This window comes from Pyxicephalus adspersus, chromosome 1 (genome assembly GCF_032062135.1).
Source record: "Pyxicephalus adspersus chromosome 1, UCB_Pads_2.0, whole genome shotgun sequence".
NCBI lineage: Eukaryota > Metazoa > Chordata > Amphibia > Anura > Pyxicephalidae > Pyxicephalus > Pyxicephalus adspersus.
Genome location: NC_092858.1, coordinates 147,865,694 through 147,882,791, shown reverse-complemented (window position 1 = coordinate 147,882,791; position 17,098 = coordinate 147,865,694). Strand labels below are relative to the sequence as shown.

Here is a 17,098-nt window from a genome sequence, read left to right as displayed (position 1 = left end):
CAGTAATATTAGTTTGAGTGCAATTAAAGCATTATTAGGCTAAATACATGCAAGTTTGTGTGTTGTGATAAGCAGTCCTTTCACTTTTAATGAGCCTAAAGAGGAACTAAACTCTCCTCCTTTTGCTTATAGCATGTCACTGCTGCAAAAAAGCCTGCCCATTTGCAGTTGATTTTTAAGATTACTTCCACTTGTTAAAAAAGTGCTATGTTTTTTAATCTCTGTGTTGTGGCGGCATAAGCTCAGATGCTTCTACAGTATATATACATTGGGGTGTCATTCAGAGCAAATGGCAATACACATTTGCCAACCATAAAAGTTAGAAATTATTCCCTTTGATGCTATTCTATTGCCAACAGTAACATTTGGGATTTCCCATGACTTTATGTGCAAGTTTCAATGGTCATGAGGACAAATGGAGAAGGTAAATATCCTGGATTTACAAAAATCAAATAAAATTGGACAGAAGATCTAACCTCTACTTGCTGTATCAAAAAGCAGAAGTACTTTGTTTTTTATTTTTTATGTAGCCTAATGTCAGATCGCTTTTGGCCACCCAATGCCCTAATAAATGACCATGGAAACAATGCTTTTAGACGCTGTTCTATTTTGAGTCTTCTCTGACCGAGAAACCATAATGCGCCAAAGGAAATTCAGTATTTTTTCTCCTCATATGAGATTGTTAACTGTGTCCCTATATTAAAAATTAAAAGCTTTTCTTGCATTCTTTGTCACACTAACATGAAAAGTCCTGCTGTTTATTCCCCTGAACACAGCATCCTATATGAATTGTGTGTTACAAAGGCTACAAAGGATTTCTTCAGAACTTCTATCTTATTGTGATCTTCTCAAGGTTTTGAGGTTTGAAGCTGCTTGTCATGTGAGTTTGGATGTCTTGCTGATTACAGGTAGAGGGTTTGTTTAGAAGAACACTTTAAACAGCAGTTTCAGACAACTAGTGAAAATAATGAGTAATCTGCAAATGTTATACAGCAAACACTGAAAGTGTGCTTGGCTCAGTGCTTTGTTTTTATGGCCCCCCAGCAGGTTTTAAAACGAGCAAAAAAGAGAGCAGATCATGCTGCAATACTTACCTTCTACGCAAAGGACAATGGCAGTATTTTACCACCACCATGATACTCTATGGGGTTATTAGTGTAGAAGCACATGAAAGCTAAGCTTTAGGTAAAGAAAACCACTTGCAATTTCTTCCAATGAATATTTCTTGACTTCAGGCTAATATGATCACCCGACCACCAGCAGTCAGATGGAGCAGGAAGGGCAGTAGCATTAAGCAGAAATCTCCTGACATAACTACAAGGTTTATTTTGGTGTTTAAAAACTCTCAGTTCATTGGTCTTTGTCTGTTTCTCTATTGCTTTACTGACCACATGGGCCAGGTTCTACATTCAGCTTGTATTGCAGTATAGGTAGTCCCGGAGTTAAGGATATCTGACATACAGACGACTCCTAGATACGAACGGGACTGTCCTGCTTAATCTTGATGCTTGATCAGGGAAAGGGGAGGTTTGCATGATTGGCAGAAGAAGTCTTTTGCTGTTCTTCAGCATCTTGTAACTTTGATATGCAAAAAGAAACAACTGCAGAGTTTTTCTTGGTCATTAAAAAGAACAGCTTGCTCCAGAAGTTAATGAATGTCGAGGCTCCATAATGTGTTTTTTTTTTTTTTTTTTTTTTTTTCTTTGTTTGTGAATAACTCACAGTGAGGATTTTATACAGTAACTGACACCACGCTGCCTAATAACATGTTGACAAACATCTGTCCTAATTGCATTTAATAAAATAATGTACCTGTTCCGACTTGCATACCATAAGTACCATAAGAACAAACCTACAGTCCCAATCTTGTATGTAACCCGGGGGACTACCTGTACTGTGGCATAACTTGCAGAGGTCAGGGGTGCACCATTCAGGCTAAACATTAAATCCACCTTCCTAATCCTGCGTAGGTTTTCCTTTTGCACCCAAACTGCTTTGACCTGTTGAAACATGGACACCAATGAAGGTGACCTGTGGTATCTGGGACTAGGACATTGGTAGCATATCCTTTAATTCACATTGCCACCATTGGTCAGTCTTCTTTCCATAGTGCATCCTGCTACCATCTCTCGCCTAGTTAGAAGGTGCCCAAGGACCCAACCATTCATATGATCTAAAATGAAATATGACCCATAAGACCATACCATTGCTTCAAAGTCCAGTTCTGATGCTTACAACACCATTGTCCTTAGACACTTGTGAGGAGTTCCAAATGGCAAACTATACAGTGAAGGAATCATGAGTTTTTAAAATTTTCTTACTCAAAACCTGTTGCTTTGCCCGGAGTACAAACCTGTGCTTTATATATATATATTAGGAGGTGGACAATTGTTTTGGGTTCACCTTTAGTTCTCAGCAAGGACTGAGTTGATTTTAAACAGAAAAACAAGACCATACATAGCAGTACAATACAGTTTCTGGCATGTGGCATTAATGTTGTCAGAAATTATACTGCTCTGCTTAGTCTGCATAAAAACTTTCCAAACTCCTGGATAGTACAAGGACAATGCAACATGTTGCAGTACCGGGGTTATCCAAGGTTTTGGTATTTCTCCCTTATTTTGTTTACATGTTGCATAGTGAGTGTGTATATTGTTTTTAGAGTTTAGGCATGTGATGTGGTCTGTTTAATCTTTGTAGCATAATCTGGTGGGTAGGCAAGTTGATCCTTTGTCTTGTGAGTGCTTATGATGAGCAAATGCAGGCGACCTTTATTGCTAAATGTTTTTGCTTAGTACATTGTATATTACCATTATTCTGTCTATTGACACTATACAAGACTACCTAAAGCATTACTGCTGTGAACCTTCTGTGAAGATATAATATTGTAGTAACCTTGCAGATTCTTTTCAAATTAAAATGTAATTCTTGTTTTTATGAATGTTTTAGAAAACAGTGTCAAATGTTTATTTCAGTGTTGTTTTGTAAGTAATAGTTGAAAATGTTTATAGGGTTGTGATTTCCAAGTATTTGCTCACGTGGGTATTTAAAATGTGTACAGCCCTAATGCCCTCTGAACTCTTACTGAGAGCAAAAGTTAAGAATACCCTTTAGTTTTCAGAAACTGGAATGTCATTAAAATTCTTCTCAGTTGTCCTTTTCTGCAATGGTACCCATAGAAGTGAGATTTTTTTTTTACCTAAGAAATATTGGAAGGTCACTAGCTCTTATTTGGCAGAAGGAAAGATTGTTTGGCGATCAGATTGTACTTTTAATATTTAACTGCCACTGGATGTCTAGAGCAACTTTAAAGTGTATCTAAAGGCAAAACCAGTAATAGAGTTCGATCCTCTCTCAATTTTTTTAAGAATGGGAGAGAAAGAAATCTTGATGTATTAATTGCTGCAACCATTCTGGAAACCATTCACTACCTTTCTGTACCTGTAAAATCATGGTGGAAATCTTTTTTTTGACTCCTCATCTTTTGGGTACCTGTAGCTTATGCTATTTGTATTATTAAAGTAAGCCTGTATTATTAGGGCTGCCATTATTGATCATCCCTCTTAAAATGCCAGGTGCCATGATCCCCTTTCTTCAGCCAATAAACAATTGGGGCGTTGAAAAAATATGCAGAATATAAACATTGACTTTCTGCATCATTATGTGGAGGTAACCTAAAGTATTCTAGATTGCCAGGCAGTTAACATATTTATTTGTATTCTTTTTGACCGTTATCAGTATTTTATCAGGCATCAGTGGATGAAAATGGGCACCCGTTTCTAATGGCAGCTGGGAAAAACTGAGAGTTCACAAGAGATGGAAAAATTAGCCATTGGTGTTAGCTTGCCAACAGTGGCACAAATCCGAAAAACATTTTACTATTACGGTAGGTCCTACAAACTGGACTCCAGGAACCGGTTAATACAGTGCTGCACTTATTAGAACATCCTAAAATGTGGTTTATTTATTAAAACTAAATGAAACATGTAAATTCAACTGGAGACAATTTTGTTTGTTAGTCTTCAGTAATTAGACAGGAGAGGGATAGCCAGCAATTAGCACATAATTATAAGAGTAATGCATACAAGTCATGACTCAATATTGTGCTGCTTCTCATTCATTTCCCACAGAGTAGGTTAAGGGTTTGTTGTTCAAGAAGTTTTGCCGCCATTATAGTACCTGGCTATCCTATCTTTTAGGATGAGAAAACTGGCTGTATCCTGTCTATATGTTCTACAAATCTTTTGGCAGGTAAAACAGTGCTTTTTTACAACATCTAATGCATACAGCTTTTTGTCTGAAATTCAAGATTGTGGAGGTTGCCTTTGGTGAACTCTTCTTTGGTGAATGCTAGATCCTAGCTGTACTTTACATTCCTTATGACAGAGCCACTTTGAATACTATATTGGTTTAGGTGAATTGAATATTTCTTACTTATGTTGTGCTTTCCCTTCATTCCTATATTTAAATACTATTATACCTTTTGTAGAAACATGGGGACTTTGCTGTTTGTTGTTCTTGGGTCTTGATTGTTTGCTTGGACTGTGTATCACTATATTTTTTCTATGTCTGCTGTTGGTCTTGGTTGATCTGTTTTACTGTGCCAAATAGGGGCTCCCACACACCTGTAAGATTTCTGAACCCTGTATCCATTTACCCAAGAGAACTATTCACTTATATACTTTTTAGGTGTATGCTACTGATATGTTTCTAGAAATAGTGTACAATTTGCCTAGTTGTCCCATGCTTTCAGCTTCCATGGGAGCTATGTGAATCTAATGAACTGTAAAATATATTGTCTATATGGGCATCTTTTATGTATAGAACTGACCTGAGTACAGATTGTGCTATTTGATTTTGACTATCAATTGTGATAATCAGGATTCCCCAAACAAGTGGAATTTTTTTTATATCTTCCATATATAAGCATGGATGGCACTTTTACAGGCATTCATGCCTGTACAAGATGAGCGTATATTTTTACCTTTCCGGATGTTATGTTTCTAAACACATCTGCCCTTTCCCTGAAGTCTGTTGGAAAACCAACATTTCAGAAGTGTAGATCTTCAGCTTTCAGTGATTCTTCCTTCTAACCTCCATGTCATAACCTCACTACAGGACAAAGTAATCTGGAGGAACCATTGAGAGCAGATGGTAACCACAGAAATTGACATTGCCAAAATTGTCTTCAGGGAATCGTTTAGCTTAACCAAACTAGCATTAAGCAATGTGGGCAGTAGGAAGCATTGTGGAATAGTGGCAAGGTTTCCTTTAGATACTTTAGATCAGACTTTCTCACTCCTTTTAAAATGAGGGAACCCTTGAAATAGTTCTCAGGTGTTTAGGGAACTCCTGATTTATCTACAATATCCACAGCTCTCTGTATGCTATCATGGTGATCAATGGGAAGATTTTCTCTTACATTGTTGGCCCGTGGGAAGAATGTCATCCTTACAGGTGGCCAAAACGACCATTGGTGTCACTTAACCTCCCTCGTGGCAACCCTATGCCACACTTAGGGTGAAATTGTAGGGGAATTGTGAAGCCTACCTGGTCCCTTCGAGCCCTCAGTGTCCTCCGCAAGTCTAGAGGACGCAAATGCCGGGGAGGCATGAGACGTGTGAGCGTGCGGCTGGGGACGGGACCTGGCAGGAAATTTAAAATAGTATTTTTAAATGTCAAATGTTCCGCTTTCACATTTAAAAATACTGATACAATCAGACCGCCAGGGAGGTCAAGCTGACCTGAGAGGTACAAATTGCTCATTTCTTAAGGAACCCCAGCAAACTCTGGAACCTGAAGGTTTTTTGGAACCCTGGTTGAGAAACACTGCTTTAGTTTGTTTTAGTGATTATTTAAATTCTTTTAAACCCTGTTTTAAACGTTACCCATAAATTAAAAAGAAAATTGAATCCTAGAATAAATATATAACCTGGGTTGCTAGTTACACATTATGGAACTCACTATCTGTGATGCATGTATAAGTGCCACTGTGCAGTACCACCCCAGCCATCACCCTGTTACTGGTGGTTTCCTGCTGTTATAGCATACTGGTTATGTTGAGTGCTTTGAGGGGAAACAAATGAAGTCAGGGGAAGGTATGGCAGCGAGATATAGGCATCTGACATATCCTGAGCTGTCAAAACATGAAGATTATAAATCATGTGACATATTTGGAAACCAATCCCCCTGTCCTTTGTTTCTCCTCTGTTGTCTTTATCCCTGATGTGATGCACGTAAAAATATGAATGTAAAATCTTCTATTTGGAAACCAATCCCTCTGTCCCTTTTTTTTTCTCCTCTGTTTTTTTTTTTTTTTTTTTGATGCAAAAAATCTGTGGTTTATCCATGAATGTGTTCCTTTACATGGAACCATCTGCTGCATTTTTCTATTTGTTACTTAAAAAAGCCTGAGTATAATGGATAAGTAGTGTTAAAATGCACACTAACCATGCTTTGGGTATTTTTATTTTATGGTCCTTGTCACTGGTGACTTTATAGGAGGGAATGATTTGCTTACATGTTTTACTGAACGGTTTCCCTTTTTCTCAGTTTAGTTGGGTTATAACTGTGCAGCATATCAGAAGAGTACCCAAGTGACTAGCACACTTACCTGTAGGATCCCAGGCTCAACTCTAGGCCAAGACACTATCTGAAAAGTTTATATGTTTTCCCTGTGTTTGCATGGGATTACTTCAGGTACTCCGGTCTCCTACCATATCCAAAAAACATGCAGTTAGGTTAATTGGCGTCCCCCCAAAAAACTACTCTTAGAATGTGTTAGACATATGACTATGGTAGGGACATTAGACTGTGAGCACTTTGAGGGACAGCTAGTGACATGACTGGACTTTGTACAGCGCTTCGTAATATGTTGGTGCTATATAAATACATGAATAATATGTGTATATTGTTATTTTTTCCCTGTTGAACCCGTGCTAGTTAATATTCTGTAGTTGGGTTGGCTAGTTAGATGCTGGAGGTTCAGACCACTTATGTCCTAAGAGTATTACCCCATGCACAGGATTGTGTGTGTCACATGAGCATTATTGCTGGAGCAGAGGTTATGTAGTATGGGTTTGATTTCCCAGGCCTGCATTGGGTTAGGCACACACAAGTCATTCTGCTCGAGCTGCCACGTTAATTACTGTCAGTGGTGTGACACCGCGCATGCGCTCTTTTCAGACACGCGCTCTGACCTTCCGCGTCATCCCGGGAAACCGCGCGTGCGCCCCGTGCCAGCCGAAGACTCGCGATATGTGTAAGTTGTGGTGACGCGAGACTTCCTGGCTCCGGGACGGTTCTGAATGGTGTACGCAGGGGAGCCGGTACCGTGCTGTGGCCGGCAGAGGCGGTGCGGCTCCGAAATGAGAGGGGCGCGGCGGTAGGAGAACGGGCCTCGCCTCTTTACGGTCCTGTCAGTATGGTCGGCTGTGTCCGGTTCAGTACTGAAATGGCGAGCAGCGCTGCCCTGATCCACCCCGCCGCCCTGCTGCAGCTCGGACTGGGGAGCCGGCAGTCAAGGTGACCGATGGGAGTTGTGCGAGGGCTGAGAGCGATCCCACACTGATATGAAGCCGCTCTGTATGCAGTCCGGGGAAGGGCTGACACAGCCATGCTGAGGTGGCATTCCTTACACAGCCATTACTGAGAGGAGGACAGGTGTGTGCTGCTAGTACCCGGCCATGGTCTGCATGGACAGCCCGACATGTGTATGTATGGAGAGACAGCCCGACGTGTGTATGTATGGAGAGACAGCCGACATGTAAATGTATGGAGAGACAGCCGACGTGTGTATGTATGGAGAGACAGCCGACATGTGTATGTATGGAGAGACAGCCCCACGTGTGTATGTATGGAGAGACAGCCCGACATGTGTATGTATGGAGAGACAGCCAAAACGTGCCAGCTATTTTTATTTCTTCTGCGAAAAACCGACCTTCCCCTGGCTGAGCCTTCCACCCCTAACAGTACAGAATGCTAGGCAGAAACTTACATTCCTATCTTCTGGCTGTGATGTCACCGTCATTGCAGGTTGATTTCTGTGAAATCTTGATAGGAAATCCTCCAGTCCATTGTAGAAGCTTGTTGCTGAATTTCACCATAGGGCTTTATCTGAAAGGGCAATAACCTCATCCTTAGGTAGGTTCTTCTGGCAGAGGATGAGGTAAGTATGATTGCAGCAGTCTCATGTATAGGCGATTAGGGAGAGGTCCCAGCCAGGATAAATGAACCTTCAATTTTAGTTATGTGTCTACAGAATGAGAAATCTTTCATTGTGCCTTCAGCTGGATAATTGTACCCCAAGAGCAGGGCTGGGGCGTGGATTTTTGTTTTCCAATATCAGCTGAAGTAAAAAAAAAAATAAAAAACACTTTTTCATACTGGCCCTTGGAACAGGTTAGAAATATAAGAGCTCATAGACATTCCAGAGCACGTTTCTAAAGCAGTGTTATGGCCTTGTGGCAGTAATAGAGTGTTGTCAATAAATTCTCTTTTAGGAAGTAATTGTGAACTGATTTGCAGCTAGAGGCAGGGAAAACACAATGGGTCATCATTAGATGAAGAATGAGTGGTAAAAGGCTGGCACCATGTGGGGTAAAACTTGCAGTACCCAGTAGAGAGTGAATAGTCTTTGTTATAACTGGGTTTGTAGATGGGTTACTGGTATAGGTGATGATCTGATGCTTGTGTGATACCTGTAGATACTGGTACTCATGTAAAGAAATCCATTCCCTTTTTCTGTTGATGCCAGCATAAGTAGTCCCTGAGCTAATGACATCCAACATATGGATGACTTCTAGATACAAACAGGCTTCCCTGCTCGCTCGTGTGCTGGACGGAGACTTGATGGGAGGGGGGCGGTTTGCATGATTGAAGAAGAAGTCTTTTGCTGTTCTGCAAGCTCTTGTAACCATTTTATGACCAAGACAAACACTGCAGTTGTTTCTTTTAGCATATCAAAACAAAGCTTGCTCCAAAAGTTATTGAATGTTTAGGCTCCATAATTTTACATTGAGGATTTTATACAGTAACCCGACACCACTCTGTCAGATATGTCACAATATGTTGAGACAAACATCTGTTCTAAGTGCTTTCAATAAAATAATGTACCTGTTCTGACTTTTAGAATTCAAACTTAAGAACAAACCTACAGTCCCTATCTCGTATGTAACCTGGGTGGGGGGGACTACCTATAAAGCTAGGTTCTACACCATGGTGATAGGGGAGTCTCTGAAACTTCTGGGTAGTGTCAGAGTTTGCTTCTAAGTCCCACTACTCGCATTCTTAATAGCCCATGACTATTCTAGGCTGTCCAACTGGCCAATATAAATGCTTAGCAGGAAGAAAAGGCCAGGCAGACTTCAGTGTTTGGGCAAATGTCATAGCTTTGCTTGGCATTCAGACAAATCCGTGCATCATACTTGCAGCAGTTTTTCTGTTTTTAAAATTGAGACCATCGCTTTTCAGACAAACCTACTATTTCACTGGACTGCAATAAAACGCTCTTGTATTCAAAATAATTTTAGATCTGTACAGAAAGCTCACCAGGGGCTAGGTAGAATTATCACATTAAACCAGTCAGGACAGAACATTCTGATGTGTCTGCTTTTTCTCTTTTCATTGTCCAGTCTTTATGGGGGTGGGGGGAAAATGGTACCCAGTTTGGAGTTGCAAAGGCTTACAGACCATTGTATCATGATGTGTTTTTTTATACGGTTTATTATTATAGTATAATTAATTATTTAATAATATAGTATAAATACTAATATAGTATTATTCCTTACACTTTATTACAAAGAGCTGCACATAGCGCAGGACCAGCTAGCTTACTTTACTGCATTATAATAAAACTAATAATTTGCTCTCCTAGCATTTCTTTGTTTATAATGTATACCATAAATACAACCATATGTAGAACGGAGTTGTCATTTACATGACAGTTAGATTTTATAACTGCTTTTTTTTTTTTTTTTTGGGTACATTGGTCTTGCTGGAGATGACCCATTTCGCCTTGTACAGACTGAATAGTTAATCCTGCAAAACTCATTAATATTAATTATAGCATTAAAACCAATTTAATTAAATTGAGAAACTAGTGTAAAAACAGGAGGAGGACAGTGTGTTCTTAATTAATGCTCGTGACTTTGTGTATTTTTATCCAGTCTTGGATTTCTATAAAGGTGCACATGGAGTGTCATAGCTCCTTCTTTATTAATGCTTCACTTCTAGAACTCAAACCCAAAGCATCAAAAAGAAAGCCAGCAGACTAGCTTTCTCTAAAGAAGAGGTCAGCAAGGGCAGCCTTTATTGTGGCCCTGTAACCATTTGGAGTGAAAAAAGTCAAATTCTATCCCCTCCTCCACTCACCACTATTTGTATGAGAGGCCTTACTGACTGATGCACAAAAGTGAGTGTGCTAAAGCTCAGTTTTCTTCACCAAAGTCAATATTTACATAAATCTTCTGTAATCCTTAACAAATCAGATTGCTTACTTCAGTTGGGTTATTGAACCTTATTGTTAGATTTAGAGAACTGTCAAACGCATTCTTTGGCAAGGTTATTTATGTACGTGTTTTATGCTGCATTATTTAAAAGTCAATCCCTTTGTGGTTACAGTGGTGGTGTCTGATTTTCCTTTTTTTTCTCCTGCTTTGAAACTAGTGGAGTTTCAACAAGTTGAAAGAAAACAAATTTTTATCAAATATTATTGTTTGTTTTTTAAAGTAGGAATACCTAGTTGTATGCATTTTTTAACATACTTTTAAAAAAATACAGATTGTTGTTGTTATTATTATTATTAAAACATACAAAGTAACCCAGTTATAGAAGCACAAGCACCATAGGCTGATGTCGCATAATGGCCTCTTGATAGGCCAGTCTGAAAGAGTTTTGTATTGGTAATGGACAGTGCCGAATTTGTATACCCACCCACCCAACCTCAAAGTCCATGTAATCTTTGGTGTGAAATATTCCGGTTGCTTGAAGCTTTTAGCTGCAGAACATGTTTTGAATGGGGAGCAGCACATGTTGTAGGTTATTTTTTCTGCATAGTAATTCTTGTTTTTATCTTTTCTCAGGACATGGAGAGATAAATGGTACAACAGGAGATCGACACAACCCTATACGGATCCTGGGTTCTGACAAATCTGCAAATCAGACTGCCTCCAGGGTAACGAACGGCAGCCAGCAAATTACTGCCGACCCCAATTCTAGGCACCTAGCCAAGACTATTAATTTTGGCAAAACTAGTAACAAGACTAAAACATTGCTCCAGAAAAACAGTATGGACAAAAAGAATGATAAAACTAATGAAAGCAAACCTAAAGATATCAAATGCACAGACAAAGTAGAGGCTGGGCTCATTCAAAATGGTTTGCTTTCAAATAACTCTGGATATATAACTAATGGATATGTGAGCAAAAGTGCAGAACATGATGGCAGTGGGTCTGAGAGTGGATATGCCACACCCAAAAAAAGAAAAGCCAAGTGTACCAATGCCAAGGCTGCTGAGAACTCCAACCATCTGACTGGCAAAATGTCAGACCCTGAAGTCAAGCTGGATTCTGAAAATTCAAAATCTGATGGTTTTGCAGAGCAGAAAGGAGGAGCTCGGCTGGACAATGGTAAAGCCTCTTGGAAATGTGAGCAAGTACCTACAGGGGCTGGTCGAGGGAAACCGAACTCTGGTGATATACAGAGGAAAAACTCTGATGCCAAACCTATTGCTGGAAAAAAGTTTGATGACCGGCCCAAAGGGAAAGCTTCCCCAGTCACTTCCTCCAAAGAGGACCCTTGGCAACTGTTTAAACCCCCTCCTGTTTTTCCAGTTGACAATAGTAGTGCTAAAATAGTTCCCAAAATAAGTTATGCAAGCAAAGTTAAAGAAAACCTCAACAAAGCAGCCCAGAACAACCCTGTGCTCCCCTCTTCCCTTTCTTTCTCTTCTCAAGCTGGCGAAACCCCAGCTTTGAACTGCGTGTCCCAGGTTCCCATGTCTGCCATGAAGTCTGTATCTACAGTTAACTTTGCCAATGGCCCCCTTTTAGTTGGAGCTGATGGGGGCTTTATGGCTGCTGCTGCTAGTACTGTATCACACACACTGCCTGGGGGAGCAGAGCCTTCATCTATGGAATCCTCTCCTGCCTCTTCAAATCCCCCTGAACAAAAGAAATCTGGCCTTCATACGTTTTCTTCAAATATGCAACATGCCCTGGCTGAAGTGGTGCAGGGAGATTCATCTGGACCGTCAAATCAACACAGCTTGGGAGAAATTTTCCAGAATCAGTGGGGCTTGTCTTTTATAAATGAACCTAGTGCTGGCCCTGAGGCTGGAACAGACAAAACAGAGGTTGGGCCGGTGGTCTGGGAGCACCCTACCCCACAAACTTCACAGGCGGCTGAAATTGTTTCCTCAGGAAATGAGCGCCCAGTTTTCCCCAAGGCCTATGAGCTGGAGAAACGGACTAGCCCTCATGTTCCGGATGGTGCCACGCTGAAAGCAGCTCATGGGTCAGGGGGAGATGGGACTGTGTTACCTTTAGAACCACAGCATTTAGGAGAGCTGCAAAAGCCAGAAGCTGCTAGCCAGGGTTCATTAGTGTTTCAGTCCAAGGTCTTGGAAATAGAAGTGACTCTTCAGACCTCCCTGAAAAACACTTTACAGACCTCCGCCAAAGATAAGAGGTACCACGGAGATCTTGATTGCAAAGATAGCTGGGGTTCTTTTGACCTGAGGGCTGCTATTATCTATCACACTAAAGGTAAAGATTGTGTAAGATGTTTGATTTTGTGTTATCACTGGAAAATGTTACATTTCTTTAGCATATTTACCTTGTGTATTGTTTTTTGAAAAAAAAAAGTACCACCGTGTACAGAAATGGAACATGTAATCTAAAAAAAGGGAGAGCTTTAAAAGTAAATGAATTTTTCTGCTCTGGGAATAAAAAAACCTAAATTCTTTTCTTCTAGGAGTTAAAAGCAGTGTAGGTAACATATGCACTTATAAATCCAATTTAATATATTCTGATCTTCAAAACTAGAATATCTCTGCTTAAGTGCTTTGTGATCACACTTTGATTTTTTTTTTTTATGTATTGCACTTGCAGCACATATCTAGAAATGATCTGTATTTACTTGTTCTCAGGCCTGCTATCAATCAAGAATTACTAATTGGGGTCTGTTATAGTTAATAAACGGTTGATTGCCAGAAAATTGTAACACACACTTCTGTCTCAGGCTGCCTACATTCACTGTACTGTCTCTATGAAGGAGGACTGTAGCCACTCTTGGACAGCAGCACTTTTGGACAGAAAGGATTGTTAGATGGTCTTAACATAAATAACAATTTATAAGTAACTATATAAGTAATATATAAGTAACAAAAGACAAACACCTTTTAGGCATTTACAGTAACATTTTTTTTCCTTTTCTATTAAAAAAACCACCTAAATGAAAAGAAATTGACAATTGTAAGCACCCCTGTCAGGTAATGGTAATCCCTTTCATGTAATGATGTGAAATAAACTTCACTACATCCACCTAACCAGTGAAGATAGCCAGACATCTCAAACCAGGAAAAAGTTCAGGTGAAGATGTCTGCACTAACCAGGGTGTGATGGTAACCAAGTGTAGTTTTGCTTTGTAAAGAATATTTAAACAATGAGTAAAAAATATTTTGCCATGTTTACCAGTTCTTAGTTCAGTTGGTAACATTTATTTTCATTTTGTAAATGAAAGATATTTTCAGCAAATACAGAAAATATTTTCTGAGCTTACTAGAAATGCATCTGTCCTTATCATCCATGGCTCCCTTCATGGATATGATGCAGTAAGTCAGGCTACTTGGACACGTTCAATAATTGTCGTTGGAAAAAAATCTTTCATGATCCCTGCCAACGACAAAGGGCTGAATGAGCGCTGTACATACGTGCCGTTCTGCTCTATGGGTAGAGGGGAGAACAATGGAGCGGCACCCCGCTGTGCACTTTCCCCTTCACTTCCATTACAATCATTCGTGGATCTGCCAGGACAGATTTAAGGACAAGTGCTGTACACGCCAGATTCCTCTCCAGTACTAGCCCTGAGCTGATTATCGGAGGAGAATCCTCTGACGTGTACATCGCCCTAGTGTAAGACACCCAGATACAGAAAGTGTAGTGTTTGCAGAATTAGGAAATGGGGAGGAAAAAGGGGCGAAAATCTTTTTATTCCCCTCAACATGAGGAGCCATTTGTGCAATTTATTGCTGCTGCAGTGAAACACAGCAGTGGTCTGAAGAGCCTATACAGATATCTATAGACATAATCAGATATCTTTTTAAATCGCATGCAGAAGTGAATAGAACCTCATACTGAGTGTATAGTTTTCTGTCATGGTCAGTAACACAAGAATGCAACACACTGTTAAATAATCTATCATTTATTACTTTTTAATCAGTCCTTCGATTTTGAGCCATTTGCACCTTATAGTTGTCAATGCTTTGCTGACTTCCATTATTTTACTGAAGCAGTTTCATAAGCATCTTGTGTAAGGGCTGTTGCAGCAGAGGAGTGTTCCTTTCTATAAGCAGAACAACCTTCTACCGATGCAGCCACAGAATATTCATACAAGAAAACAGGGGCTTTTCTTTCCCCATTACAAAAAATGCTCTTCCTGAAAGCGGCTTATGCACAGGATCCAGAATAAAAATCAACTAAGGAATAAGTGCAGGCAAACATGCAGGGTTGGAAAATATCTAAGCCAAGTCTGCCTATGTTTTGAGCTTTTTCTGGTATTGTCAATGAAGGCAAGTATTCCTTGACTGCATAGGAGTGCATCTAGTGTCCTAGATTGAAATGACTAGCTTGCTTTCTCTGACAGCAGTGTCAGCCCTGAATTTCTCTTACAAGAGTTCTTGAGGGTACTTATAGAAATGTTCAAAGTGAAAATTTGGAACACCTTTCTCCCCCATTTTTTCTAATAATTGACCCCAGCAGGAATGTATCTTCTATTTCTCCCCAAACCTTGTAAATGCTCAAGACAAGCATCTGAATACACAAATGACATCTAGAAGATTTTTACTTGTCTAATGATTTGTATTTCTGCTTACTCTGTCCTGAGATTTATACAAAGTGAAATGACATAACATTGTATCTTGTTACAATGGAGACTTGTCACCTCTTCACCCTAGCTTGTATTGGACTGTGCAGGAGCAGCAGCAGGCTATAGAAGTTATGGGCAGCTTTCTGTTTACATGTAATTGTACTAACCCTTAATAAATACATTTGTAAAATGTTTTCCAATTCAGCTTTTGCAGACAATATGGCCAAATGTAGCTGATCTTTGACCCTGAGCTAGTGATCACATAGCTTAGCTGCCTGTTATTGTACCCATTGCTTTATCTTTTTCTGATCTCAATAACTCAGCCGTGCTTACCTCAGCAGTCTTGTGTCCTTTTATATTTTTATCTTGGATAACAAGTAAAAAGAATATCTTGATGTAAATGTTCTTAGTATTTGATAAAGGTGCTCAACTCAACACAATTACCCTGATCAAAGGCAGTGAAAAAATCCTATCATTCTGTGTATGAGATTGGTTTAGATTTTCACTGGTTTTTATTTCAATTTACAAAAAAAAATTATTAAAGCCTGTATTCCAGCTGTAGGTGTAGGTGCCAATAGACCTTACTTCGAAAAAAATAATTTGAAGTGATAGATTACTTTGTTATTATTATTAAACAGGATTTATATATCCCCCTCCTATTGTGTGTAAATTCCCCACCTACTAGATTGTAAGCTCTTCGGGGCAGGGTCCTCTCCTCCTGTATCACTGTCTGTAATAGTCTGTCATTTGCAACCCCTATTTAATGTACAGCACTGCGTAATATGTTGGCGCTATATAAATCCTGTATAATAATAATAATAGCGCCAACATATTATGCAGCGCTGTACATTAAATAGGCAATTTACTTTCCATTGTATTTGATTCTTAAAGAATCAAAAAAACAAAACAAAAAACAAAAACTTGTTGAAAATCCCTGTATTGCTGACATCCCATTAATTGTAGAATAGAAAGTTGTAGAGACCTAAAAATATGTTCTGAGCTAAGGAGAGCTCTTTGAGTTGCTGATCTGCGAGCATCTTTAACTTTATTTTAATAACCTAAATGAGTAAAGTAATGTTCAGACTGGAGGTGAGGTTGCAGTGCGGTTACTGCTTTCTCATGCCATTGAATCACTGCCCCATACAGAATAAATATTACTGCTCGTTGTCAAATCTGCAATTGCTCTTTAAAAACCATTGATGCAAATAGCTAGCAATTTGCCAGCTGACAGGAGTCCTATGGGAGGCTAGCTTCAGAACTACCTCGGGATCAAGCAATAAGTGAAGTCTTGCGAAAACTTAAAACATAAAAATAATCTTAAAATAGCCACATTTGTTACCAAAACACTAACGTGGTTCTTCTAAATGGGACCTATCGTAAAAGAGATACATGAACCACCATTGTTAATTTTTCTCTGAAAGTTCTAGCTACTTCTAGCTTCTTTGAATCCGTGCTTCTGATAATAATGTAGCAAATGAAATCAGAATTCATACAGTGAACGCGCTAACCCTAATAACAGTTATACTGTGTTCTCTCCAGGCTGTTTTAGCTGGGTGCACTACACAGTGTTTTTGGGTGGTTACTGAGAAGTTGGGAACACTGATTATAGGGCAGAGCCACAAATTATTTAAGGCAGCTTGATAACTTATGATTCTAATTGTCACTGCAGTGGGAAGAGTGAAGAAATTTGACCTGGAATGAACGCAACCCTTGTGATGTTTTTAGCTTTGCCCAGGTATAGACATTTAGAATTGAGTAGTAACTTTAAAAATCTTCCCTAAGGTCCCTAGTTTTTCTCCACAGAATATATTGATATATATTGAATTGATCTATGGAAAGTCTTACACTCGTTTCGACGGCAACGTTTTTGTCTTTTTATGTAAACTAATGGATTGTTTTCCATGAAGAACTGCATTTGTGAGTATGGACAGAAGTTTTGTAGTGGAAGACAGTCCCTGGTAAATGTGGCACATGATGTCCCCCCTAGCGTTCTAATGCTCTCTGTATTTCCATG

General features: G+C 39.5%; 1 protein-coding gene across 1 annotated transcript in view; it reads left to right on the top strand.

The window, feature by feature from the left end:
- NUFIP2 (nuclear FMR1 interacting protein 2) overlaps nucleotides 1-17,098 on the top strand; it is a 37,370-nt gene that overhangs the window by 8,308 nt on the left and 11,964 nt on the right. The window contains exon 2 of the mRNA XM_072430636.1: nucleotides 11,082-12,764. Within this exon, the coding sequence (XP_072286737.1) occupies nucleotides 11,082-12,764 (1,683 nt within the window). The remainder of the gene's footprint in view (nucleotides 1-11,081; nucleotides 12,765-17,098) is intronic.